We start from the raw sequence: 27747 nt of genomic DNA, 5'->3' as shown, positions 1-27747 counted from the left end.
ACTGGTGGGATAACACTCGCCAGAGAATTGCAGTACCAGGTGCTGAGATGACTTGGGAAAGGTTCAAGACGACCTTTCTGGAGAAATATTTCCCTGCTGATGTGCGATGTAAGAAGGAGATGGAATTTCTAGAACTGAAGCAGGGTAACATGTCTGTTGCTGATTACGCTTCGAAGTTTGAGGAGCTGGTGCAGTATTGTCCTCATTATAATAATGCCGATGCTGAGGAATCCAAGTGTGTCAAGTTTGAGAACGGGTTGCGTCCCGAAATCAAACAAGGCATTGGTTACCAGGAGATTCGTAGGTTTCCTACACTGGTTAATAAGTGCAGGATATTTGATGAAGATAGCAAGGCTAGGACTGCTCATTACAAGAGTCTTAGCGAGAAGAAGAATAAGGATCGTGGTAGTCCTTATGCATCTCCAAATGGCAAAGGTAAGCAGAAAGTGGCAGATGAGAAGAAGCCAAGTGGGGGAGGATCTTCCATAGCTGGTAAATGTTTCAAGTGTGGTGAGCCAGGCCACCGTGCTGATAGTTGTACCAAGAAAGTGCTGAGATGTTTCCGATGCGGTCAGACTGGTCATAGAGTTACTGAATGTAAGGATGCTGGTCCGACATGTTTTAATTGCGGCGAGAAAGGCCATATTAGTTCGCAGTGCTCGAAACCGAAGAAGGCGGCTACTGCAGCTCATACTACTGGTAGGGTGTTTGCTCTGAGTGGGGCTGAAGCTCCTAAGGAAGATAATCTGATAAAAGGTACTTGCTTGATTAATAATGTTGAATTGCTTGCTATTGTTGACACTGGTGCTACTCATTCGTTTATTTCGTATGAGTGTGCGACCAGGATTGGTGTGATTATGTCGTCCCTAGGCGGAAGTATGGTGATAGATACTCCTGCTAATGGTTCTGTGAAAACTTCTGTTGTCTGTCGAGGTTGTCATTTGACGATCTTTGAGAGAGAGTTCGTGGTTGATTTGGTGTGCTTGCCCTTGCACCAAATTGATATTATTCTGGGAATGAATTGGCTAGAATTCTATGGCGTGTTTATCAACTGCTATAGGAAGACGGTGCGGTTTTCTGAAGTTGGTGAGAATGATGAGGCAAGATTTCTATCTGCTAGGCAGGTGGGGGAATTTGTGAAAGATGAAGCTCAGATATTCGCTTTATTTGCGTCTCTGCAAACGGATAAGAAAGTGGTGAGTGTAGAATTGCCTGTTGTCTGTGAATTTCAGGATGTGTTTCCGGAGGATGTAAGTGATTTACCTCCAGAACGTGAAGTCGAATTTGCCATTGACTTAGTACAAGGTACGAGTCCGGTGTCGATGTCTCCTTATAGAATGTCGGCAACTGAATTAGTTGAATTGAAGAAGCAACTTGAAGAATTGCTTGAGAAGAAGTTTGTGCGTCCAAGTGTTTCTCCTTGGGGTGCACCAGTATTGTTAGTGAAGAAGAAAGAAGGTACGATGAGGTTGTGTGTCGATTATCGGCAGTTGAATAAGGTGACTATCAAGAATCGGTATCCATTGCCGAGGATTGATGATTTGATGGACCAGTTGGTTGGGGCTCATGTTTTCAGTAAGATTGATTTGCGGTCGGGTTATCATCAGATCCGAGTGAAGTCAGATGATATTGCGAAGACTGCTTTCCGTACGAGGTATGGTCATTATGAATACACTGTGATGCCGTTCGGTGTGTCTAATGCTCCAGGTGTGTTTATGGAATATATGAATCGTATATTTCATCCGTACCTTGATAATTTTGTGGTGGTGTTCATAGATGATATATTGATATATTCTAAGACGGAAGAAGAGCATGCAGGACATCTGAGAATTGTTTTGCAGGTGTTAAGGGAAAAGAAATTATATGCAAAGTTATCTAAATGTGAGTTCTGGTTGAAAGAAGTGAGTTTCCTTGGCCATGTGATTTCGAGTGGTGGGATTTCTGTCGATCCTGCTAAAGTTGTTGCTGTATTACAGTGGGAGACTCCGAAGTCTGCTACTGAGATACGCAGTTTTCTGGGGTTAGCTGGTTATTATCGCAGATTTATTGAGGGCTTCTCTAAGTTGGCATTGCCGTTGACGCAGTTGACTAAGAAGGGTCAAGTGTATGTGTGGGATACAGCTTGTGAAGCGAGTTTTGCTGAGTTGAAGAGGCGGTTGACCAGTGCTCCAGTGTTGATCTTGCCTAATCCTGGTGAGCCCTTCGTTGTTTATTGTGATGCTTCTTTGATGGGTCTTGGTGGTGTTTTGATGCAGAACGGCAAAGTTGTAGCTTATGCTTCTAGACAGTTGAAAGTTCATGAGAGAAATTATCCTACGCATGATCTAGAACTTGCAGCTGTTGTATTTGTGTTGAAAATGTGGAGGCATTATCTGTATGGTTCCAGATTCGAAGTGTTCAGTGATCACAAGAGTCTGAAGTATCTGTTTGATCAGAAAGAGTTAAACATGAGGCAGAGAAGGTGGTTAGAATTACTGAAGGATTTTGACTTTGAATTGAGTTATCATCCCGGTAAGGCTAATGTAGTTGCAGACGCGCTGAGTAGGAAGTCTCTACATATGTCTATGATGATGGTTCGGGAGCTTGAGTTAATTGAACAGTTCCGTGATATGAGTTTGGGTTGTGAAGTTTCCGCCAATAGTGTAAAGTTGGGTATGCTGAAGTTGACTAGTGAAATTCTGAAAGATATTCGGAATGGTCAGCAAGTTGATGTCGCTCTAGTTGATCATATTACTATGGTTAACCGGGGTAATGGTGGTAATTTGAGGTCGATGAGAATGGCATCCTGCGATTTAAAGGTAGAGTTTGTGTTCCTGAGGTGTCTGAATTGAAAAAGAGTATTCTTGAAGAGGGCCATAGGAGTGGATTGAGTATCCATCCAGGTGCAACCAAAATGTATCAAGATTTGAAGAAGTTGTTTTGGTGGGCTGGTATGAAAAGAGATGTTGCTAAGTTTGTGTATGCCTGTTTGACTTGTCAGAAGTCAAAGATTGAACATCAGAAACCGGCAGGTATGATGCAACCTTTGAAGATTCCGGAATGGAAGTGGGATAGCATTTCCATGGATTTTGTGACGGGATTGCCGAGGACGACGAAAGGTAATGATTCTATTTGGGTGATTGTGGATCGGTTGACTAAGTCGGCGCATTTCTTGCCGATGAAGATTAATCACTCTTTAGAGAAGTTGGCAGAGTTGTATGTCGAGGAGATAGTGAGGCTGCATGGTATTCCATCCAGTATTGTGTCTGATAGAGATCCCAGATTTACTTCTAGATTTTGGGAAAGTTTGCAGAAAGCGTTGGGAACTAAGTTGAGGTTGAGTTCAGCTTATGATCCTCAGACTGATGGTCAGACTGAAAGAACTATCCAATCCTTGGAGGATTTGTTGAGAGCTTGTGTGTTGGAGCAGAGTGGTTCTTGGGATAGTTATTTGCCGTTGGTGGAGTTCACTTATAATAATAGTTTCCATGCTAGTATCGGTATGGCTCCATATGAAGCATTGTATGGTAGGAGGTGTAGAACTCCATTGTGTTGGTATGAATCAGGTGAGAGTGTTGTACTCGGACCTGAGATTGTGCAGCAGACAACTGAAAGGGTTAAGATGATTCAGGAGAAAATGAAGATTTCCCAGAGTCGTCAGAAGAGTTATCATGATAACAGGAGAAAGGCACTTGAATTCCGAGAGGGAGATCATGTGTTCTTGAGAGTTACTCCGACGACGGGTGTGGGTAGAGCTTTAAAGTCTAAAAAGCTTACTCCGAGGTTTGTGGGTCCGTATCAGATTTTGAAGAGGGTTGGGGAAGTGGCGTATCGGGTAGCTTTACCGCCGTCGCTTTCTAATCTGCATGATGTGTTTCATGTATCTCAGTTGAGAAAATATATTGCAGATCCTTCGCATGTTGTTCAGTTGGATGATATCCAGGTGAGGGATAATTTGACCGTTGAGGTGTTGCCAATTCGGATAGATGACCGAGAAGAGAAGACCCTGAGAGGTAAGAAGATTGCTCTAGTGAAAGTTGTTTGGGGAGGTCCAGCTGGTGAGAGCTTGACTTGGGAGCGTGAAGATCAGATGAAGGAGTCGTATCCGGCCCTATTTGCTTGAGGTATGTTTTCGAGGACGAAAACTTCTAAAGTGGGGGAGAGTTGTAACACCCCAAATACTGTTAGAGTAATTTGAATATTATTTAGTATGATTATTGGAAGGTAAAAGGAATTATTAAATAATATCGGGAATTATTATTATTATTATTATTATAGATGTTATTTTAATAATAATTAAATAAATAAAATAATTGGAATATGAAGGGTGGAAGGGTAAAAGTGGAAATTGGTTAAAAGAGGCCAAAGGGAGAATTCAGTTTGTTTCACGTGTTTTGTCTCAGAGTCAGAAAAAGGGGGAGAAACGCTGAAGAGAAAGAGAAGGAAGAGGAGGAGGCCAAAGATTGCTCAGAGCTTCCTTCAATCCAAAGAGGTAAGGGGTCTGAACCTTATTAAACAATGATATGTTGAAATTGGTGAAATATTGGGTGAACGAATTTGGGGTTTTTAGTCGAAGGAATTCGTAGAAATTATATGCAATGATGTTAGGATGGTGAAATCGAATAGGAGACTAACTGTACTAGATGATATGAGTGAGTTTATGTGAACTTTGGACTGTTTAAGGATGAATTTGGATAGATCTCGTAGCAGGGAAAGCCATTGCAGATCTGGAAACTTGGTCTCTGGTCATACGCGTATGGCACTAGGCAATACGCGTATGAGACTGATGGTACGCGTATGGCGCTAGGCAATACGCGTATGGATGAGGAAGATGATGTTTTGAACGTGGGTTGGTCTCTGGTGGTACGCGTATGGGAATGTGATACGCGTAGCATACGCGTATGGACATGGGCAATACGCGTATGGGGTCGGTCAGACGTGGGCAATACGCGTATGAGCCTAGGCAATACGCGTATGGACAGACTTGTGGTCCTTCCTGGGCTGTTGTTGTGCAGTTTCGGTTGTTAGGCTGAGCGAGGTAACTTAGCTGATGCATAGTATACGAGGGATCATTTCCCGTTGCTTTGAGGGATATAGATATTATTAGGGTGTGATAATGCGGTGTTTGATTATGTGTCATGATGTGATATGTTTTTATGATAGAATGTGTTAATGATGATGATAACATGACTATATGATGCTGTTGTTGCTATGTTGATTATGATGCATGCTTGGTGTGCATGCATTCATGAAAGGCCGATGCCTAGTGATGAACGGACTGAGTTCCAATGATGTTGTTGACTCCGGGCTTGTTGATAGGCTTGGTTCCTTACGGGGAACTCGGATTCTATGGTGATGAATCTGGGAGTAGTGATCCTGTAGTTGGTCACAAAATGGGTATACCGAGTCGTGTTGAGTCATGCATAGGTGTGTGCATTGCATTTGATGTGTTGTGTTGTTGATGTTCATGAGTTTATGGATTATGATGATTATGATGAATTGTGTTGGCATATGTGAAATATATTTATATTTATATTTCTGTCGTTATATTATTATTTAATAATGTAATTCTCACCCCTTCTGCATGTGTTTATGTTCATCTATGATGAGCAATGTGCAGATAAAGTGGAGTAGCTATTGTTGAGGTTCGAAGAATAAGTGTAGAGTTATCCTACGAAGTCGAGTCAAATGCTCTGGTCATGTGACACCGGGGATTATGGGATTCGATAGTTAAATTATTATTATTATTTACGTTGTTTATGATGACTAATTTGTTGAGATAATGTTGAAACATTTTTATAATATTTATGTTGTTGTCCGCTGCGAAGTTTTAATAAAATAAATAATATGATTTATGTTGTGATGCGATAAGTGTTATGTTTTAAGAAATGTAAACTCTTCTACATGTTGTACTCTGATAATCTATTTAAATATGTCGTTTGGGGTAGAAGGGTGTTACACATGCAAGCATAGGAGGCGCCACTTTGATTGGCGCTAGCATGTGACAATTGCAGACGGGCGCCAAACCATTTGGCATGTCACACCATTATCCATGCATTCATACTTTTGCATGTCACACCTTATGAATAGCAAAGCAAGTCTCACATTTTTTTCCACCAACAATCACTTCTTCCTCAACAACAACAACTCTTTCATCTGCAACAACCACTATTCCAAATATTTACTCTAACAAGATGTCTCTCCTCATAATGGATGAATCGCATAGAGGCACAATTGCAAGCATAACAACTTATGTAAGCGTTTAATTCTTCTATTATTTGTCTAGAATAATTTTAAATAACGATACTTAATTTGTTGTTTATCTTTTATAAGTTGTTTCTAGATTTCGAACTCGGGTCCACGAATTTTTACACATGGACACGATGATTCAACAGTATGTCGAACTCGCCGATTTTGGACATATAAACAAAATAATATCTTGGTCGGTGGATAATAAATTTATTCTTGCGTTATGTGAAAGATGGCGTCCCGAGACACACACATTCTGGTTTCTAACCGGTGAATGTACCGTGACGTTAGAAGATGTCTACATGTTATTGAGACTGCCTATCGAAGGTAAGGAGGTAAATGGTAAAACCAATTCTGCGAATTCAATTTGCATGGACCTCTTGGATGCTGATTTGTTAGATGATAACTTGAGAGGTTAAGGTATACTCCTTTCACTCCTTAAGGCATATTATAACAACTTACGGTTATATTAGAATTCTACCGAAGATGCTCGAATAATAAAAACTAGGTGTTAGATTATGCTTTTAATTGGTTCATTTTTATTTCCCGAAGGTAGTCGTTCTAGTATGCATGTTATGTATTTACCTTTACTAAGACATGTAGATAGAAAAGAAGTTACAATTAGGGGTCCGCTTGTTTGGCTTATCTTTATATCTCTTTGTGTAAAAATGCACACAAAGACACATCTCCATTTTCTAGATGTGCTATTTTGCTCAAAGCATGGGGTTGGTCCAGACTACCGTCCATAACTCCCGTCAATAACAACCCATTCACATTCCCGTATGCACAAAAGTAAGCTCTTAAAAATGGACTATATTTATTTACTTTACCGATTATTATCTCTAAATAATATCTTTACTTTTATGGTGCAGATGATCGACACGTGGTATGAGTTATAACAGATGTCCTAGACACTGTATTACCCAATATCGCAATCTCTTGGATCATCTTCGACCGACAGATGTATGGCCATTAACCTAATTATTTCGTAATAATTATTAATTTATTCTACCAAATTTATAATGTAATATATGTTCACATTTCAGTTCATTTGGCGACCATATCTAAATTTGGATCATGACCATGAAATCAACGAACAAGACGCAACTGTTTGGACTACGTGCACACCGATCATAAGATTCACCACTGTGGAGACGCATAATAGTGATCGTGTTAAATTGCAGTTCGGTATGCTTCAACACATCCCAGATCCCCCGACAAACCTAGGAGAATGACATCTACGCAAAGTTAACGACCAATGGAACTTTAACCCATGGCAAAGCTTTGTTAGATCTGAGTGTCGCAAATAGAAGCACCGCCAAGACCATGTCTTAACAGACGTTGTGATGTCAACTGAAGAAAAACCAAGTCGTAATTATATGACTTGGTACATATTAATTAGATTTGAGTTCATCGCCGAGGATATGTACCTATACGACCCACGCCAGGAAACTTACACATCAGAAGGCTCAACATATAACCCCCAACAACATTGTCAGACCGACTACTCACAACCCCCTATCCATCAAACTTTTTGATCCACAAACACATAAACATACAATCCTAACATACCATACACCCAACCACAATACCAAGAGCATACTCCGTACCACCACCAACAACTAGATCATCATCAAGAGACCCAACATCGCTATGCACCCAACACATCACCCTACCATAACTACCTTAGCCAAAACACTCAACGATCATTTAACATCAACCGTCCCTCCTCCTGCCATAGCCAAGAAGCCCAAACATCTCAAAACCAAAATCTTCAACAACCATATGTCTACCAAACACCACACCAATCATTTCAACCTTTCCTCGACGCATCATTCACACCAATGTCTCCATTCAATCGTCCCGGTCACCCTCCAACAACTCAAACACAACCCAACTACTCTGGCATGAGTCATGAACTCAGCTATGGCGGTACCCCTTCTATGCATACACAAGACTACACTGATTTGTCTGACTATCTGAGGCAATCTCCTGTAGTTGGTGGTGATGTTTCTGGTTCCTCAAATACTCAAACATCCGGGGTGAATCATCAACGTGGGTTAGGGCCATAAGTTCGGGTAGTTAGAGGATGTGGGGCCGGAGGTCGGTTAGGTGATCCCGATCATCGACATTAGTTTTTTTTTTGTAAACGGGTATTAATATTAATATGAATTGGTCTGATTTCGACTTTATCTATCATGTACAATATTTTTCAAAAAAAAAATTACAAAACACACACAGGTGCCAGACCAATTGACGCTTCCTTTAAAGCTTAACACATAGGCGCCAATTGGATTGGCAACACAAGGAGCACTAGCCAATCTAATTGGCATCTCCTCTCTAAATTTAAGAGCAGACGTCAATTCATCTGACGCCTCCTCTTCAAAGTGGGGTAGATTGAGATTTTTTTTGAAAACAGAGTTATTTTGGATTCTTTTTTGAAAAATAGAGGTATTTAGGTAAAAAAAAATCAAATAATCGACCATACATTCTCATTTTACAATATATTTATTTTCTAACTTTAAAATTTCAATATTTAAATAAAATAAATCTTAAAAATATTTTAAATTCTTTTATTCATTTGACAAACATAACTTTTCATATAAATACAACATAATCAACCATAATTTTTATTTTTACATCATATTTGCTTTTCAATTTTAAAGTTTCAAATTTTGAATAAAATAAAAATATTTTTGAAAATTTTATTCATTTGACAAACATATTTAGGAATTAAATTCCTAACAATAATTTCTTAAAAAGAAATATTCTCAAAATTATAATTTTAATCAATAATACAAACACATCCTAATTAAAAAAAATCTCATTTATTTAATTTGTTAAGTAGTATATCTTTATTGTGCTATTTTAGAGTTTGAGTTTCTAAGATATTCTATATCTCTAAAATGAAGCCAATTATTTTACTTACATTAAACTCACTTAAAACTTAAATTTTGCAAAAGAAATAAATTGACCAAAATATCTTCATCTATCAAACAAAACATTCTTTATAAAAATCATAACATTTGTCAACAAAAAAGTGCTTTTAATTTTAACATCCCCGTGAGTCTCTGATCTCTTTGTATTTTCGAATTTGTTAGTTATTTATATTAAAGTTTTTTTTTCTTTCTTAAATTTAAAATCTTTCCATTTTTCCTACGGCGGCGGCGGCTACACGACACGACACGAGACAGCCCTCGTACCTCTTTCTCTTCGTTTCTGGGAAATTCATGTTGTCTGAAATGCCATTCTTAATTGAAACATTTTGATTCACTTTCTCTTGTTGTTCTATTTGTTATTCAGGTCTTAATGGGTGTGATTCATTTTCAAAATTCATCCATTTTCTGCTCCAATTTGCAGCATCAAGTGAATCGAAGGAAATTTCTGACCATGGCTTCAACCATTCCTGTTGAACAAGTCAACAGTGGTCCGCTTCAGGTTACTGGTGACTCCTTTATCAGACAACATCTTAGGAAATTGGCTCCTTATCAACCCATTTTGCCTTTTGAGGTTTGTCTCCTCAAACTCAATTCCGTTTTGTAGCACCCACACTTTTCAGACTAGCTTGTAGGTGTCTGGGGTTGGACCGACACCACACTACAAGATATGTTTACATTCAATTGATTTAATATCTTATATTACTATTGGTGTCAATACATCGCGTCTGGTATCCGTGTCTGTGTGTTGAAGTTGAAGTAGTAGTTTGATAGCTACTTCAATGCTTTAGTGTGAGTCTGGTATCCGTGTCTATGTCAGAGTTGAAGTAGAAGTTTGATAGCTTCAATGCATTAGTGTGTCCCAGTTGTCGAATACCTGTTCAACAACCTTTGTCTTTGCAATCCACGCTTTCTTTTAAGATGAAGTAAAATTATATCTTGTGACGATATGAGATATTATTATACTCACATTCATTGATGGGTCTTTGTTAACAAGTGGCAAAATATCTTGACATATCAATTCAACGCTTAATTTACGGTGATCTTGTTTAATATTGGTTGTAATGCAACTGTGAGGTGGGTCTATAGAAGCTATCTCCCAAGAGTCGCTTCTCTTTTTGTGAGACGCAGCCAACCGAAACTTGCAAAGGATGTTACAAAATTCGATGACATACCTTCTCGAATCAGTGCGTTTCACAGTGAAATCAACAGAGTTATTCCTGTGAAATTTTTTGATATCTCGCACACATTCTTCTTTAGTGTGGAACATGTCTCCCACTTTTAAGTCACCCTCTGATCATGGATACAGGTTATATAAAAACACTATTGGATGTTTCATCGTCATGCATATCCATGTTTGTCATATGTTAAGGCGGATTATATACATGACTTGAAGGTAATGACGCTGGATGATCGTCGTCTTCAATGTTGTTGTTCAACATATGATCGACCTGTGTCTCAGTCTCTTCTTCTTCATCAACGATGTTGACTTTTGCTTCTACTTCTGGGTCGGCGTCATATGAGTTTTTTGAATCAAATTTAACTTGATTAGTTATCTGAGATTGCTGAGATGGTATACATGGTTGAAGAGTAATATATAACTCAATAGAGTTGTAATCAGAATGTTCATGACTAACAAACATGTATTCAACATCTTCATCGTCCCGTACCTTTAGAGGGAAAATTTGCATTGACTGTTCTAAAAAAAGGATTTTGATACATGATCTGTGACACAAAACCAGATCCTATGCATGATTCAATTTGTTTTTTCAGATGCAAGAAATTTGAATTTCTCTTGATTGTAAGTCAGATAGTATCGGTGTTTCAAAACTAAAACCCGTATAAATCAGACTCATATGTCTCACCATTGCAGTGAGCATTGACAATATATTTCTTGTGCAGATGACATTGTAATATTTCTTATGTAGATGAAAAGTAATTTTTGGGTGCAGATGAATTTGTGTTGATTGTTGGATGTAGATAGTAAGACACTTAAATAGGTAAGTGATGTGTCAAGCATGCAAGCTAGAGGGAAGTGATGTGTCAAGCATGAAAGCAAGACGGAAGGGATGTGTCAAACATGCAAGCTAGATGGAATTCATATGTCAATCATGCAAGCCCTAGTGTCAGTCCAATTGACGCTATCTTGTATCCCTTGTACATGGGTGCCAGTCCAATTGGCGCTACCTTGTCTTCCATGCAGACCTCGAAACTAAGCATGCAGAGCCATGCATGCGCCAACCTAGGTTAAGATGAAGCATGCATGCAAGCATAGGAGGCGCCACTTTGATTGGCGCTAGCATGTGACAATTGCAGACGGGCGCCAAACCATTTGGCATGTCACACCATTATCCATGCATTCATACTTTTGCATGTCACACCTTATGAATAGCAAAGCAAGTCTCACATTTTTTTCCACCAACAATCACTTCTTCCTCAACAACAACAACTCTTTCATCTGCAACAACCACTATTCCAAATATTTACTCTAACAAGATGTCTCTCCTCATAATGGATGAATCGCATAGAGGCACAATTGCAAGCATAACAACTTATGTAAGCGTTTAATTCTTCTATTATTTGTCTAGAATAATTTTAAATAACGATACTTAATTTGTTGTTTATCTTTTATAAGTTGTTTCTAGATTTCGAACTCGGGTCCACGAATTTTTACACATGGACACGATGATTCAACAGTATGTCGAACTCGCCGATTTTGGACATATAAACAAAATAATATCTTGGTCGGTGGATAATAAATTTATTCTTGCGTTATGTGAAAGATGGCGTCCCGAGACACACACATTCTGGTTTCTAACCGGTGAATGTACCGTGACGTTAGAAGATGTCTACATGTTATTGAGACTGCCTATCGAAGGTAAGGAGGTAAATGGTAAAACCAATTCTGCGAATTCAATTTGCATGGACCTCTTGGATGCTGATTTGTTAGATGATAACTTAAGAGGTTAAGGTATACTCCTTTCACTCCTTAAGGCATATTATAACAACTTACGGTTGTCATACGGTGAACTGGACCTCATTGGATTTGTAATCGCAATGTCGCGGTTAGCAAGAGTCGCCACCGACTTTTCTTTTATCCCTTAAGGAAAGGTGGAAAAGAACAGGAAAGACCTTAATTTTAAATTCTTAGGTTCGGGAGGTACTTTATACAAAGGGAAGGTATTAGCACCCTTTGTATCCATGGTTATCCATGGGCTCTTAATTGCTCAATCATTTATGTTTTCTAGTTTGAAAAAGATGGTTGAGAACTGTGTGAAAAATGTTTTGAAAAGGAGAATTTAACTTTGTAATGATTCTTGCATGAATGTATACAAAGTGGTTATCTCGTTGGATTTTTTGAAAGTAGTTTAGAAAAATATAACTCGGCAATGATCCTAGTATGGATGTATGCTGAGTGGTGATTTTCCAAAAGATATTTGAAAGGTGTGGGGTGTGAAAAGCATTTTTTTTTGTTATGAGTGAGCAATTAAGGTTATACCTGTCCGAGGTCTTTCTGGGCATTTCCCATCCTTATGAGGGTAAAACTGTCCTTACTATTGAGAAGTAAGTAGTTTTATCCTGGGGATGTATAAGGGTCATCGTAGGGTCATCGATAGGTCATTGAAGGCAACAGTTGTGAGGATACCTTAGCATTCGAAGGGACTATCATCATTTAACCGTAGGCTACACCGAAGGGTCATCGAGGGACAAAATCGTAATTTCGAAGGCAACATCCGAGGGACTATGATGATTTTACCGAAGGGTCTTTGCTAAAGGTATCCCCACGTTCGCGGGACATGACCGTAATATTGTAATCGTGGGGTAATAAAGAGAGGTCCGATGTCATTTATTTAAAGTCCATGTTTTAAGTCCATTAGGTAATTATGATGATACCGCATTAAATCGATACATTAAAATCAACATTACATTAAAAATTAATGTAGTAAAATTAATTAGGCACTCAATATGAATCTTCACATTAAAGTGAAATAATTTAGAATCCCTCTCCATGAAGGCTTCCCATGCGTAAAGCGGAGTACCTAACTGGCTATTTCTTCGGAAGTATGCTAACCTTTACCATGAACACACGGATTAAAGCATAAAATACAATTGGAAATTGCATCATAAGATAAATATAGCAGCCAAGAATTTAGGCCAAATAATGCAGAATCATCATTAGGTAAACATGAAATAGGCAGCAAAAAGCAAAGCAGCCCCTGGCCCGGTCGCCTCTGCTTCGCCTAGCGAAGGCTCAGCGAAGGCTCGCTGCGGGCTCGCCTAGCGATGAGCTAGCGAGCGGCCACGGGTTTGAAATTTGAAAACATTATGACCTCAACCTGCAGCATGGCTTATGGCATCCAACATACAATTATATGGTTCAGTTTCACAATAGGCAAACACATGTAAATTCTCATGCAAGACCTCAAGATGTTTATGAATTCAATTATAATCCACAAATTAAGAACATGAAGTGGTACCATATGCCAATTGAAAATATAAAACGATATCACATGCAAATTAAGATACTAAAATGATACCACATGCAAAATAAGGACACCAAATGATAATCATATGCCAATTAAGAAGCTAAAGCGATAATAGTGAGGCTAACCTGTTTGCAAATCAAGTTGTAACCTTGAATTGGCGAGCCGGATTGAGTTGGACGGCGGTAGCTTCGGAGTGAATAAACGGCCTTCAGGGTTTCCGCCTTCTGAATTCTTTGGATCAGCAGGGTTTCTGTGTTTCTCCCTCTGGATGCGTGTTTCCGTCCGTCTTCGTCCGTCTGTGTGTGTTTTTTTCGTAGCAGAGGAGCAGGTATTTATAGTAGAGGTAGTAGTGACCTAATGGGCTTAAAATGAGGTCCAAAAATCTCAAACTTCGCAAGCTTCGCTAGGCGAAGGAATTGCTCGCCTAGCGAGCAAACTAGGTCTGGGCCTTTTCCTGGATCTGACGCTTCGCTGGGCGAGTGCCATGACGAAGCATTCGCTAGGCGAAGGGATTGCTCGCCTAGCGAGCAAGCTATTTTGGGCCCCTTTTGGATTGGGCCTGTTGTGAGCTGGGCTTTTGTTCACTTGATGTCGGTGCCTTGCAGAATAAGTCGGAGGGTCTTGAGAAATGCTTTGTAATACCAACGGGCAAATTTTGGGGTATGACAGCTGCCCCTGTTCAATATTCTTAAACCGAGAGAGTAGAATGGTAGGTGCCGTTCGTGGTCTGGAGGTGAAAGATTATTGAACACTTAGAATGCCCCAAAAATTTGCACTTGTTCATTTGTCTTGACGGAGATGGGCTTAAAGATGCCATCCAAGAAACTTGCTGAGGAGATTTCCAGATTGTGTCGTACATTAGACGATATCTAGAGACATGGGTGTCACACCGGGTCATACATCAGACCGTATAGTGAACCCTCCATTATGCTGTTGACTTCGTTGGGGAGTCAGAGTATGCTATACTGCTGGGGATGAAGGATCAGAATGGATCGTACGCTAGATCGTATCTGAGTTGCAGAATGAGCCGTTCATTAGGCAGATGACTCTGCTGGGGATGAAAGATCAGAATGGATCGTACGCTAGATCGTATCTGAGTTGCAGAATGAGCCGTACGTTAGGCTGAAGCTGCTGAAAAGGGAGTAGTCGTATACTAGACTACCATTCAGGAATGTACCTGTCCGAAGGTAGCACCTGAGAAAGGGAGTAGCCGTATACTCGACTACCATTCAGGAATGTACCTGTCCGAAGGTAGCACCTGAGAAAGGGAGTAGCCATATACTAGACTACCATTCAGGAATGTACCTGTCCGAAGGTAGCACCTGAGAAAGGGAGTAGCCGTATACTAGACTACCATTCAGGAATGTACCTGTCCGAAGGTAGCACCTGAGAAAGGGAGTAGCCGTATACTAGACTACCATTCAGGAATGTACCTGTCCGAAGGTAGCACCTGAGAAAGGGAGTAGCCGTATACTAGACTACCATTCAGGAATGTACCTGTCCGAAGGTAGCACCTGAGAAAGGGAGTAGCCGTATACTAGACTACCATTCAGGAATGTACCTGTCCGAAGGTAGCACCTGAGAAAGGGAGTAGCCGTATACTAGACTACCATTCAGGAATGTACCTGTCCGAAGGTAGCACCTGAGAAAGGGAGTAGCCGTATACCAGACTACCATTCAGGAATGTACCTGTCCGAAGGTAGCACCTGAGCAAGGGGAGTAGCCGTATACCAGACTACCATTCAGGAATGTACCTGTCCGAAGGTAGCACCTGAGCAAGGGGAGTAGCCGTATACCAGACTACCATTCAGGAATGTACCTGTCCGAAGGTAGCACCTGAGCAAGGGGAGTAGCCGTATACCAGACTACCATTCAGGAATGTACCTGTCCGAAGGTAGCACCTGAGAAAATGGAGGTTTAACTTGGTCGTACATCAAACCATACTTGAGTTGTTGAAGATCAGACTGGATCGTACGTTAGATCGTATCTGAGTTGAAAGAGTCATATGTTGAGCTGAATCAGAATGAACCATATGTTAGGCTGTATCTGTATACGTTGTACTTGCAATAAATGTCTGGGATGGGCTTAAAGATGCCATCGCTAGGAGGATATCGAAGTGTTGTCAGAATGAATGTTCCCCTGAATTGCATCTGGAATATGTATCTGAATCTTGTCTGTGATTGATAAAGGCGTCTGCCTGAATGAGCCTTTTACTTTGACTATATCAGGAGGATGATTAACCTGCAAAGAAAAGTTAGCTTTATGCCATGTCATGATGCATGAGATGTTTTATGCTTTCGAAAATAAATGCGAATGTTGTATGCAGGCGTATGCTGCGAAATGATGTAACGAATGAGTTATGCGTATGAGAAGTTCTGCTTGGGGACTCTACTGGGGAAAATAAATCCCCATCTACTGATTGGAGATATTCGTGTTGAGGACCCTCTCTCGGCTGGGGGTTCTGATTTCTGTCTGATGGTAGAGATATTCAACAGAGCCTGGCTAGGGATGGATGAGATGATCAATCTGCCTGATGATGCCGACCTTGGTTGGGGAATAGCTGGTTGTGCCGGGGAACATTGCCAACTTCTTCCGGGGAAAAACAGGCTTGCTGGGGGAAGAGAATTGATAGTGGATTCGTTGGAAGCATGATTAGACCTTATCCTCGATCCCGAAGTCTTGTAGTAATTGCTATTGCTATTCTATGCATGTATTTTGGTAAACATTGGTCATATTCAAATGCATATATTAATTCAAATTAAATCAATGGGCGTTTACGCAAACAAAACAGAAAAAGTAAAACTAAGGTATCTTTTTTTGAAAGAAGGTTGGGCAAATTTTGAAAGGAGGCCTATAAACAGGCAAATTGTGTACAAGGAGACAGAAATCCTAGTAAGAGGAAATTGTCAAAAACAAAGAGACAGCTATGCAGAAAAAGTCCTATTGATTTTAAGTCTACTACTGCCATTATGTCTTCAAGCATCTCATCCCCTGCTGTCGGATAGAAGTGATTGGCTTGGTCAGTCCCTGGAACTTGGATGAAAGTTGACTGAGAACGGGACATAGTCATGCGCTTTAATCCCTAATTTTTGCCTGGACCGCCTTTTCAGGTTTTCAGTCCACCAGGATACCCTTTTTTGCCCAAGCCGCCTTTTCAGGTTTTCGACTTGCCGGGTGCACGTCTTTATATGTTTATCCCTAATTTTTGCTCGAACCCTTTTGGTTCGCCGGGATGCCCTTACTTTTGCCTAGGTACGTCGACCTAGCGGGTCTCTTTTATGCGTAGTATTTTTTAACTATGTCCGCGTTCACAGGATGCGGGAAGTCTTCGCCATCCATTGTAGCAAGTATCATGGCTCCACCAGAGAATACCTTCTTAACCACGAATGGTCCTTCGTATGTGGGAGTCCACTTGCCTCTGGGGTCACCTTGGGGTAGAATGATACGCTTGATCACCAAGTCACCAATTTGATACACCTGTCTCTTGACTCTTTTGTTAAATGCCTGGGTCATGCGTTTCTGATATATCTGCCCATGACAAACAGCCGCAAGTCTCTTTTCATCAATCAAATTTATCTGATCGAGTCGTGTCTGAATCCATTCATCTTCATCTAAGCCCGCCTCTTTCATGATTCTTAGAGAGGGAATCTGGACTTCCACTGGTAAAACGGCTTCCGTTCCATAGACTAAAGAGAAAGGAGTTGCCCCTGTCGAAGTGCGTACTGAAGTGCGATAACCGTGAAGGGCAAACGGTAACATCTCATGCCGGTCTTTGTACGTTACCGTCATCTTTTGTATGATCTTCTTGATATTCTTATTAGCAGCCTCTACGGCGCCGTTCATCTTTGGCCGGTACGGAGAAGAGTTATGGTGTTTAATTTTGAACTGCGTGCAGAGTTCAGTAATCATCTTGTTGTTCAAATTAGTACCATTGTCAGTGATAATCCTTTCAGGGATGCCATACCGACAAATAAGGCTATTCTTGACGAACCGTGCCACCACATTCTTGGTGACAGAAGCGAATGAGGCTGCCTCTACCCACTTCGTAAAGTAATCAATAGCGACAAGAATGAAGCGATGTCCATTAGAAGCCGTGGGTTTAATCTCTCCAATCATATCGATGCCCCACATTGCAAAGGGCCAAGGAGCTGTTAACACGTTCAATGGAGCAGGAGGCATATGTACCTTGTCCGCATAGATCTGGCACTTGTGACAGGTTCTGGAGTGATGGTGGCAATCAGTTTCCATGGTAGACCAATAATACCCTGATCTCAGAATCTTCTTAGCCATTGTATGTCCATTAGAATGAGTCCCAAAAATACCGTCATGCATGTCTTCCATAATCTTTTCTGCTTCCGTTTTATTCACACAGCGAAGCAGAGTCGAGTCATGATTACGTTTGTATAACACTCCATTACTCAGAAAGAATTTAGCGGAGAACTTCCTCAGGAACTTTCTGTCGTTGACGGACGCCCCTTCAGGGTATTCCTGAGCTTCTAAATATCTTTTCACGTCGTGGAACCAAGGTTTCTCCTGTACCTTCTCAGTGTTAAGTCCATAACAGTAAGCTGGTTCATCTAACCGTCCGATGGTAATCCTGGGAGCTTCGCTGCCCCATCTGACTCTGAACATAGATGACATGGTAGCTAATGCGTCTGCCAACTGGTTCTCCTCTCGTGGAATATGTTCAAATGTTACCTCTTCAAAGTATGGGATTAATGTCATCACCCGCTCTCGATAAGGGATGAGATTTGGATGTTTAGTATCCCATTCCCCGTTGATCTGACTGATTACCAAGGCCGAATCTCCGTACACACTCAAAAACTTGATTCGCCAATCTATAGCAGCTTTGAGTCCAAAAATACATGCTTCATACTCAGCCATATTATTGGTACAATGGAAACATAGTCTAGCCGTGAGAGGTGTATGGTAACCTCCGGGAGAAATGAGTACAACCCCAACACCATGGCCCAATGCATTAGAAGATCCATCAAAGACCATAGTCCATCGGGATCCCCATTCGGGTCCTTCATCTGGTTTAGGTTTTTCATTATCCGTAACAAACATGACATCCTCATCTGGGAACTCAAAATTCATAGATTGGTAATCATCCACCGCTTGATGAGCCAAATGATCAGCCAACACGCTTCCTTTGATTGCCTTCTGGGTAGTGTACTGGATATCGTACTCTGTTAAGATCATCTGCCATCTCGCTATTCTTCCGGAGAGGGCAGGCTTCTCGAACATGTATTTGATGGGATCCATCCTAGAAATCAACAAAGTGGTCTGATTCAACATATACTGTCTTAGTCGGCGAGCAGCCCAGGCCAAAGCACAGCAAGTTCTCTCGAGCAGTGAGTATCTTGTTTCACAGTCGGTAAACTTTTTGCTCAGGTAGTATATGGCATGCTCTTTTCGACCAGACTCGTCATGTTGCCCCAATACGCACCCCATTGAATTTTCTAACACGGTCAAATACATGATTAGAGGTCTTCCTTCAACTGGTGGTATCAGAATCGGAGGTTCCTGGAGGTAGTTCTTGATTTTGTCAAAAGCTTCCTGGCATTCGTCATTCCATATCATCTCTTGATTCTTCCTCAGCAATTTGAAGATGGGTTTGCAGGTAGCGGTCAAGTGGGAAATAAATCGAGCAATGTAGTTCAAGCGTCCCAAGAAACCTCTTACCTCTTTCTCCGTACAGGGAACTGGCATTTCTTGAATAGCTCTCACTTTAGCCGGGTCAACCTCAATTCCTTTACCGCTGACAATAAAGCCCAAGAGTTTACCGGATCTTACTCCAAAAGTGCATTTGTTCGGATTCAATCTCAACTTGTACTTCTTCAACCTCTCGAACAGTTTGTATAAATGATCGAGATGTTCTCCTTCAGTGTGAGATCTAGCTATCATGTCATCCACATATACTTCTACCTCATGATGAATCATATCATGGAACAAAACCACCATAGCACGCTGGTACGTTGCCCCGGCGTTCTTTAGACCGAATGGCATTACTTTGTAACAAAAAGTGCCCCATTGCGTCACAAACGTAGTTTTCTCCATGTCCTCAGGTGCCATCTTAATCTGGTTATAACCCGAGAATCCATCCATGAATGAGAATACTTTGTGTTGAGCGGTGTTATCTACCAGAACATCAATGTGCGGGAGTGGAAAGTCATCTTTGGGACTTGCTTTATTCAGGTCTCGGTAATCTGCGCACATTCGCACCTTACCCTCTTTCTTCGGTACTGGTACCACATTAGCAACCCATTGAGGGTAAGAAGTAACGGCTAGGAAACCGGCATTGAACTGTTTCATAACCTCGGCTTTGATTTTCTCGGACATTTCAGGACGCATGCGACGAACCTTTTGCTTAACAGGACGACATTCTTCCTCGTTGGCAGTCGATGCACCACTATATCGGTATCCAACCCGGGCATGTCTTCATAAGACCAAGCGAAAACCTCTACATAGTCATGTAACATCCGAATCAATCTTTCTTTGACACTGTTTTCCAATCCTGCTCCTATTCTAACTTCTTTTCTTTCCACTTCAGTACCTAGATTTACGACTTCGAGTGACTCTTCATGCGGCTGTATAGTACTTTCCTCTTGCAGTAACAGTCTGGCAAGCTCTCCAGGGACTTCACAATCTTCCTCACTTCCATCTTCGGCTTGGTAGATCGGATTTTCGAAGTCATAATGAACAGTAGCGGAATTATTATCAATAGGATCCAGAGTGGATACGGATCTGCAATTTGTTACGTGAGTGTGTGTAAGAATGCATAGCTTGTTTGAAAGACGACAGGAAAAATAAAGAGCGCAATATTTGAATGTGAAAAAGTCCATTGATTTATTGAATATGAATATGCTTATGAAATGACAAACCCTTAACAAATTAGCTATTGTGCCCCGGGTATAGACACAATGCTTTTAAGAAGTTCAATTGAAAAAATAAAGGTTTGCAAAACTAAATGGACAATAGCAATTACTCCTGACTAAAGGAGATCGGGATAGTGTCTTCAGCCTTCCAATTATTGAGTCCGTTGCCAATTGTTGGGTAGATCCAGCTATCCAGGTCGCAATCACTGTCAGCATCTTCTACAACATTGATTTGATCTTTGACCATCTTTCCAGAGTTGAATCCCAGACCAGCTTTGTCAGACTTGTACGGTACGTTGATCAGTTGACCCCAGCCAGTACAGCCACCATCTTCGACCACAGCTTGAGCATCTTTCAGAGAAATCATAGCAGGAGGAGCTCGAATAACCTCGGGCACAAGGGGAGTTGGCTTAAGGACAGGACTAGGCGGAGGAACCACTTCAAATGACTGAGTTGGAGTCTCGAAGAATTCACCATCCATCTCAACGTATCTGAAGGTATGCACACTACTGACAATGTATTCTTCTTCCCCACACACAGTGACAATCTTTCCCTCTACTGGATATCTCAGCTTTTGATGGAGAGACGAAGCTACAGCACCTGCCCCATGAATCCAGGGGCGTCCCAGCAAGCAGGAATAGGCGGGGCGAATGTTCATTACATGAAAGGTAGTGTTGAAGACTTGAGGTCCTATCTTGATAGGGAGAACAACTTCACCGTGGACAACACTCTTTGCACCATCGTAAGCACGCACCACAATGTCACTAGGATTCAATTCAATGCCTTTACAGTCAAGTTTATCGAGCACGACTTTCGGTAGCACATTCAAGGAAGAGCCATTATCGATCAACACATGAGCCAAAGTGATTCCCTTACACTCAATAGAAATATGCAGGGCCTTATTGTGGTTCCTTCCTGCCGGTGTCAGGTCAGCATTGGAAAAACCTAGGCCGTCGTCAACAGTCAGGTTAGCAACATAGTTTTCGAACTGATCGACGGAGGTCTCCTGAGGTACATGGGCAGTCTTCAGGAATTTTATCAAGGCATTGGCATGAGATTCAGAAGACAACAACAAGGACAACATCGAGATTTTGGAAGGGGTATGCCCCAACTGTTCTACCACATCAAAATCACTCTTGCGGATGATTTTCAGCACTTCTTCCATTTCTCGTTTGGCAACGTCTTCAGTAGTAGCTTCGATCGGTGTCTCTGACTGAGAAGGGTTGACTGGTTCCTTTCCTCGGTTTTCGGGAACTGGAGGTGAGATCTCTGGAGAGAAGATCCTTCCGCTTCGAGTAACTTTACTAGTCCCAACAATGTCATTAGGATTAGCAGAATTGCCAACTTGCTTTACACCATGGATGTAAACATCACCTCCATAATTCCACGGAATAGCTTTGCTTGAGGAATACGGGATCGGGCCAGGTGCAGTAATGATCAGGGGAGCTACTCTGGGCTCAGCAATAATCTTTACAGGTATTCTGGGAGCAGTAATCTTCACGGGAACCTTGGACCTTGCAATCACAGATACTTCTTCAACAGGTTTTCCGTCTTAGAAACCCTTTCAAAGAGAATTGTACGATCGTCTATCAGCTGTTGAATACCATTCTTCAATTCCAAACAGTCCTCGGGCCGGAGTATGCAGAGATTGCAATCTTCCGTACAACCTGGAAATAAACCAGCTTGCAATAAATTCCTCTTTATAATTGGGAGAGGAGATGTTAAGTCTGCTACAGTAGTGATGAGAGGATTGTCATCGAGAGCATTAACAGCCTTGTCATGATTAGGCATAGGAGCGGTGATGACATTAGGAGTCTCCGGAGGCTCGAACTCAATTTCCCCAGCGTCGATCATGTCCTGAATTTTATTCTTTAACAGCCAACAATCGTTTGTATCGTGCCCGGGGCTATCGGAGTGATATGCACACCTGGCATTGGGATTATAACGAGGCGAAGCAGTGTTGACATTTGCAGGAGGACCTCTGAGAGTGATTAAATTTACCTTCAGCATGCTTTGCAGTGCTTGTGCTAAAGTCATATTGAGCTTGGTAAACTGCCTTCTTGGTCTGTCTTGTCTTTGCTGGAAGTTTTGAGCTGGCGGGGCTGCAATTGTCACTGCTCCAACGGCATGGTCACCATTTTTCTTATTATGATTCTTCTGACCATACACAGCATTCGATTCATTCTTCCCATGATAGGATTTCTTACTGCTTGTAGAAGTAGCTGCCTGTAACTTTCCACTTCGAATGCCGCTCTCCACCCGTTCACCTGTCAGTATAAGTTCAGTGAAACCTGATGAAGAACTCCCCAGTAGATGGCTGTAGAATGGGCCAGTCAGGGTACCCATGAACAGGTCTACTAACTCTCGGTCAGTCATAGGGGGTTTGACCCTGCCAGCCAAATCTCTCCATTTCTGAGCATACTCCTTGAAGCTTTCTTTAGATCCCATAGCCATATTCTGCAACTGTAGCCGAGTAGGCGCTAATTCAGAATTGTACTGGTACTGCTTGTAGAAAGCTGTTGCTAAATCAGTCCAGATGCGGATGTCAGAGCTCTCGAGCTGATAATACCATTCCAACTGAGTGCCAGACAGACTTTCTTGGAAGAAGTGGATCCACAGTTTCTTATCAGTGGGTATGCGGCTCGAATCTTTCTCACATAAGCCCTTAAATGCATCTGAGGGCAGGATGCACCATCGTACTTAGTGAAAGTGGGGATTTTGAATTTGCGGGGAATGGTCACATCAGAGACCAGACCCAGACTTTCGAAATCCAGACCAGGTGTCTTCTGACCCTACCATGGCTAGCATGCGCTCTTCCAGCAGTTTGTACTTATCATCTCTTGGAGAGTACTGTTCATCTTCATACTCTTCATCCTCATCCTCAGGGTTAGAGAAATCAGCGTCCTCCTCCTCTGAATCCTTTTCCGCCCCCTCTTCTGGGCCATTCGGGATTCCAAATTTGATTCCCGTAGCCTGTCCTTTACGCCTTCTGCCCGGGTTAATGAAGCTCACAGCTTTCTTGTCCTTCTTCTTTTCGGCCAAAAGAGCCTTCAGTTCCTCCTGTCCCTTGGATAAGCTCAGCATCATCTCCTTGAATTGAGCATTCTGAGTCTGGAGATCTTTGACAGTTTGTTCGAGATCCATTTTTCTGTTTAAGAGGCAGACCGTGAGAATATGGTCCTTTGGAATACCTGTTATGCAATGTTATGTTATGCGATGCAATGCATGAAATGTTTTCAAGGACTTTTGGGAATTTAACTTTGCGTAAGTTGCCAACAAGAGAGAAATGTTTATTGCTAATTTTTCAATGTTCATTACAAAAGGAATAATGATAAAATACAATGAAAGTTCAAGTCTCCCAGGGGCGACTTCTTTTTGGGCGAAGATATGCATTGAGTCTTCGTTCCTCATTAAGCTGACTGGTGAGCTCTAATACTTTCTTCCTTTCTGCATTGAACTGAGCTTCGAAAGTATCTCTCTCTTCTCTCTAACTGGGTCCAGGATCTTTTCAATTCCTCAACATCAGTAGGCATATCTGGGTAAGGAATGATCTGGGAAGTACCTCCTTCGACCTCTGATTCAACAATCAATGGTCCGACTGCAAGATATGGCATGACAAGTTCACGAGCTCTGGCGCGTACCCATCTGAGATAAGGCTCCATAGGAATAGAATTTTTCTTGCCTAAATTGCTTCTTTTCACCATGCCCCAAGCTCGTACAAACTTTTGACGGAGATTTTGAGGGTCATTGTCATAGTCAAACACTATACCTTGGATAATCATTTCATGTGGACCGTCTCTTCGAGCATGCCCGAACTGACGTAGGGCTAAGGCAGGATTGTAAGTAATACCTCCCCTTATCCCCATGAGGGGTACATTAGGGAATTCTCCACAACGGTCGATGATGATAACATTTTCTCTGAGGTTAGAACACCACCGGATGTCTGAATGGGAGAGTGTCATTATCCTTTGAGACCATTTCAGATTTTGATCATTCTTTAAAACTGATTGAGGAAGGTGCGAAATAAACCACCTAGACAACAAAGGTACGCAGCACATGAGAGTCCCTTGCTTCTTCATAGTACGAGTGTGAAGGGAATGCAAGACATCTCCAAGCAAGGTAGGCACAGGGTTGTGAGTGAGGAATATCTTAATAGCATTCATGTCTATGAATTGGTCCGGATTAGGGAACAACACCAAACCATAGATTAGCAATGCTAGAACGTCTTCAAAAGCATGGACATTCATAACTTTTAGGAATTCTCGGGCCTTACTTATCAGAAATTTGGCAAGTAAACCCTTAACTCCACTCCTTGTTACCCAATTAGCTTCAACGTCGGACTTCGTCATGTGTAAAGCTGCGGCAACTTCTTCAGACTTTGGCATCTTTTCTAAACCGCTGAAAGGTATTTGATCCAGGATAGGTATCCCGAGCAGCTGGAAAACTCTTCCAATGTGGGTACCAACTGATAATCTGGGAAAGTGAAGCAATGATGCTTAGGATCGAAGAACTGGAATAGGACTCTCATCATATCTTCTTTGAAACCAGTGGTAACTAAGTTGAGAAGATGACCATGTTTCTTGTTGAACTGAGCATGATCGGGGAGTTCTGACACCAAATCCTTGAGTTGAGGAGAGATTGCTACAAGATTGATCCGGATAGTCTTCCTGGAAGCCATAACCTGTTCAACAGAGCAAAGCTAAATTCCTAAGTCCTTGAAATGGTTAGTATGATGATGTTATGATGTTTATGATGTTATGATGTTATGCAAGCACAAGCATGTCACACAACAATTATTCCTAGGTTTTAAGGCTTGCATGAGTTCCATAGGTAAGTACCCTCCCCACTGAAGTTTGGTTGGTTCAACCTGTCTTAGAATAGTAACCGGGTTCTAGAAGGATCTCAGATCATCGACCTTTCTTTAGGTCCACTTCAGTGCAACACCAAGTGGTTGACCGAAGCTTCCCTAAAGTCCAATCTCAAAGAGTGTAGTATCGAGTATCAACCAACCTCAGTCGGAACCGAAGCCAGTTATCTCACTACTTTCTAATGGCTAGGATGAGTCAATTAGGGTTCTAAAGGTCTGGTTAATGCTTTGATGACACCACGCGGAAGCCAAATTTTTTCTCAAATAACATGAGGACCATCAGGACAACCAAAGTGTCACATTAACCGTAGCTATCATTTTGACCATTCCAGTATACGCCGGATAGTCGCGATGATCTATTGCTACTTACCTAAGGTACACTAGATCCGGGTGTAGGATCTTTCACTCAAAGCCCCCTTTAAAAGAAGGAATAATAAAACATAAATGATTTTTTTTTTTTTTTTAAGATGGACCTCTCTTTGTGTCCCCAGCAGAGTCGCCAGTTCTGTCATACGGTGAACTGGACCTCATTGGATTTGTAATCGCAATGTCGCGGTTAGCAAGAGTCGCCACCGACTTTTCTTTTATCCCTTAAGGAAAGGTGGAAAAGAACAGGAAAGACCTTAATTTTAAATTCTTAGGTTCGGGAGGTACTTTATACAAAGGGAAGGTATTAGCACCCTTTGTATCCATGGTTATCCATGGGCTCTTAATTGCTCAATCATTTATGTTTTCTAGTTTGAAAAAGATGGTTGAGAACTGTGTGAAAAATGTTTTGAAAAGGAGAATTTAACTTTGTAATGATTCTTGCATGAATGTATACAAAGTGGTTATCTCGTTGGATTTTTTGAAAGTAGTTTAGAAAAATATAACTCGGCAATGATCCTAGTATGGATGTATGCTGAGTGGTGATTTTCCAAAGATATTTGAAAGGTGTGGGGTGTGAAAAGCATTTTTTTTTGTTATGAGTGAGCAATTAAGGTTATACCTGTCCGAGGTCTTTCTGGGCATTTCCCATCCTTATGAGGGTAAAACTGTCCTTACTATTGAGAAGTAAGTAGTTTTATCCTGGGATGTATAAGGGTCATCGTAGGGTCATCGATAGGTCATTGAAGGCAACAGTTGTGAGGATACCTTAGCATTCGAAGGGACTATCATCATTTAACCGTAGGCTACACCGAAGGGTCATCGAGGGACAAAATCGTAATTTCGAAGGCAACATCCGAGGGACTATGATGATTTTACCGAAGGGTCTTTGCTAAAGGTATCCCCACGTTCGCGGGACATGACCGTAATATTGTAATCGTGGGGTAATAAAGAGAGGTCCGATGTCATTTATTTAAAGTCCATGTTTTAAGTCCATTAGGTAATTATGATGATACCGCATTAAATCGATACATTAAAATCAACATTACATTAAAATTAATGTAGTAAAATTAATTAGGCACTCAATATGAATCTTCACATTAAAGTGAAATAATTTAGAATCCCTCTCCATGAAGGCTTCCCATGCGTAAAGCGGAGTACCTAACTGGCTATTTCTTCGGAAGTATGCTAACCTTTACCATGAACACACGGATTAAAGCATAAAATACAATTGGAAATTGCATCATAAGATAAATATAGCAGCCAAGAATTTAGGCCAAATAATGCAGAATCATCATTAGGTAAACATGAAATAGGCAGCAAAAAGCAAAGCAGCCCCTGGCCCGGTCGCCTCTGCTTCGCCTAGCGAAGGCTCAGCGAAGGCTCGCTGCGGGCTCGCCTAGCGATGAGCTAGCGAGCGGCCACGGGTTTGAAATTTGAAAACATTATGACCTCAACCTGCAGCATGGCTTATGGCATCCAACATACAATTATATGGTTCAGTTTTACAATAGGCAAACACATGTAAATTCTCATGCAAGACCTCAAGATGTTTATGAATTCAATTATAATCCACAAATTAAGAACATGAAGTGGTACCATATGCCAATTGAAAATATAAAACGATATCACATGCAAATTAAGATACTAAAATGATACCACATGCAAAATAAGGACACCAAATGATAATCATATGCCAATTAAGAAGCTAAAGCGATAATAGTGAGGCTAACCTGTTTGCAAATCAAGTTGTAACCTTGAATTGGCGAGCCGGATTGAGTTGGACGGCGGTAGCTTCGGAGTGAATAAACGGCCTTCAGGGTTTCCGCCTTCTGAATTCTTTGGATCAGCAGGGTTTCTGTGTTTCTCCCTCTGGATGCGTGTTTCCGTCCGTCTTCGTCCGTCGTGTGTTGTTTTTTTCGTAGCAGAGGAGCAGGTATTTATAGTAGAGGTAGTACTGACCTAATGGGCTTAAAATGAGGTCC

At 41.3% G+C, this 27747-nt stretch overlaps 1 protein-coding gene across 4 annotated transcripts in view; it reads left to right on the top strand.

Moving 5' to 3' along the window:
- The first annotated feature begins 9180 nt into the window (after positions 1-9180).
- The window catches only part of LOC127076617 (histidinol-phosphate aminotransferase, chloroplastic), a 46018-nt gene continuing 27451 nt past the window's right edge, over positions 9181-27747 (top strand). Inside the window, exons 1-2 of one of the 4 annotated variants that reach the window (XM_051019629.1) lie at positions 9181-9291; positions 9532-9738. In XM_051019629.1, coding sequence (XP_050875586.1) covers positions 9538-9738 — 201 coding nt within the window. In that variant the 5' untranslated portion in view covers positions 9181-9291; positions 9532-9537. The remainder of the gene's footprint in view (positions 9292-9531; positions 9739-27747) is intronic. The other 3 variants (XM_051023104.1, XM_051020597.1, XM_051018685.1) reach the window with 3 other exon arrangements.

The sequence above is a fragment of the Lathyrus oleraceus genome, chromosome 1 (genome assembly GCF_024323335.1).
Source record: "Lathyrus oleraceus cultivar Zhongwan6 chromosome 1, CAAS_Psat_ZW6_1.0, whole genome shotgun sequence".
Lineage (NCBI taxonomy): Eukaryota > Viridiplantae > Streptophyta > Magnoliopsida > Fabales > Fabaceae > Lathyrus > Lathyrus oleraceus.
This window is presented reverse-complemented; position numbering and strand designations above follow the sequence as displayed.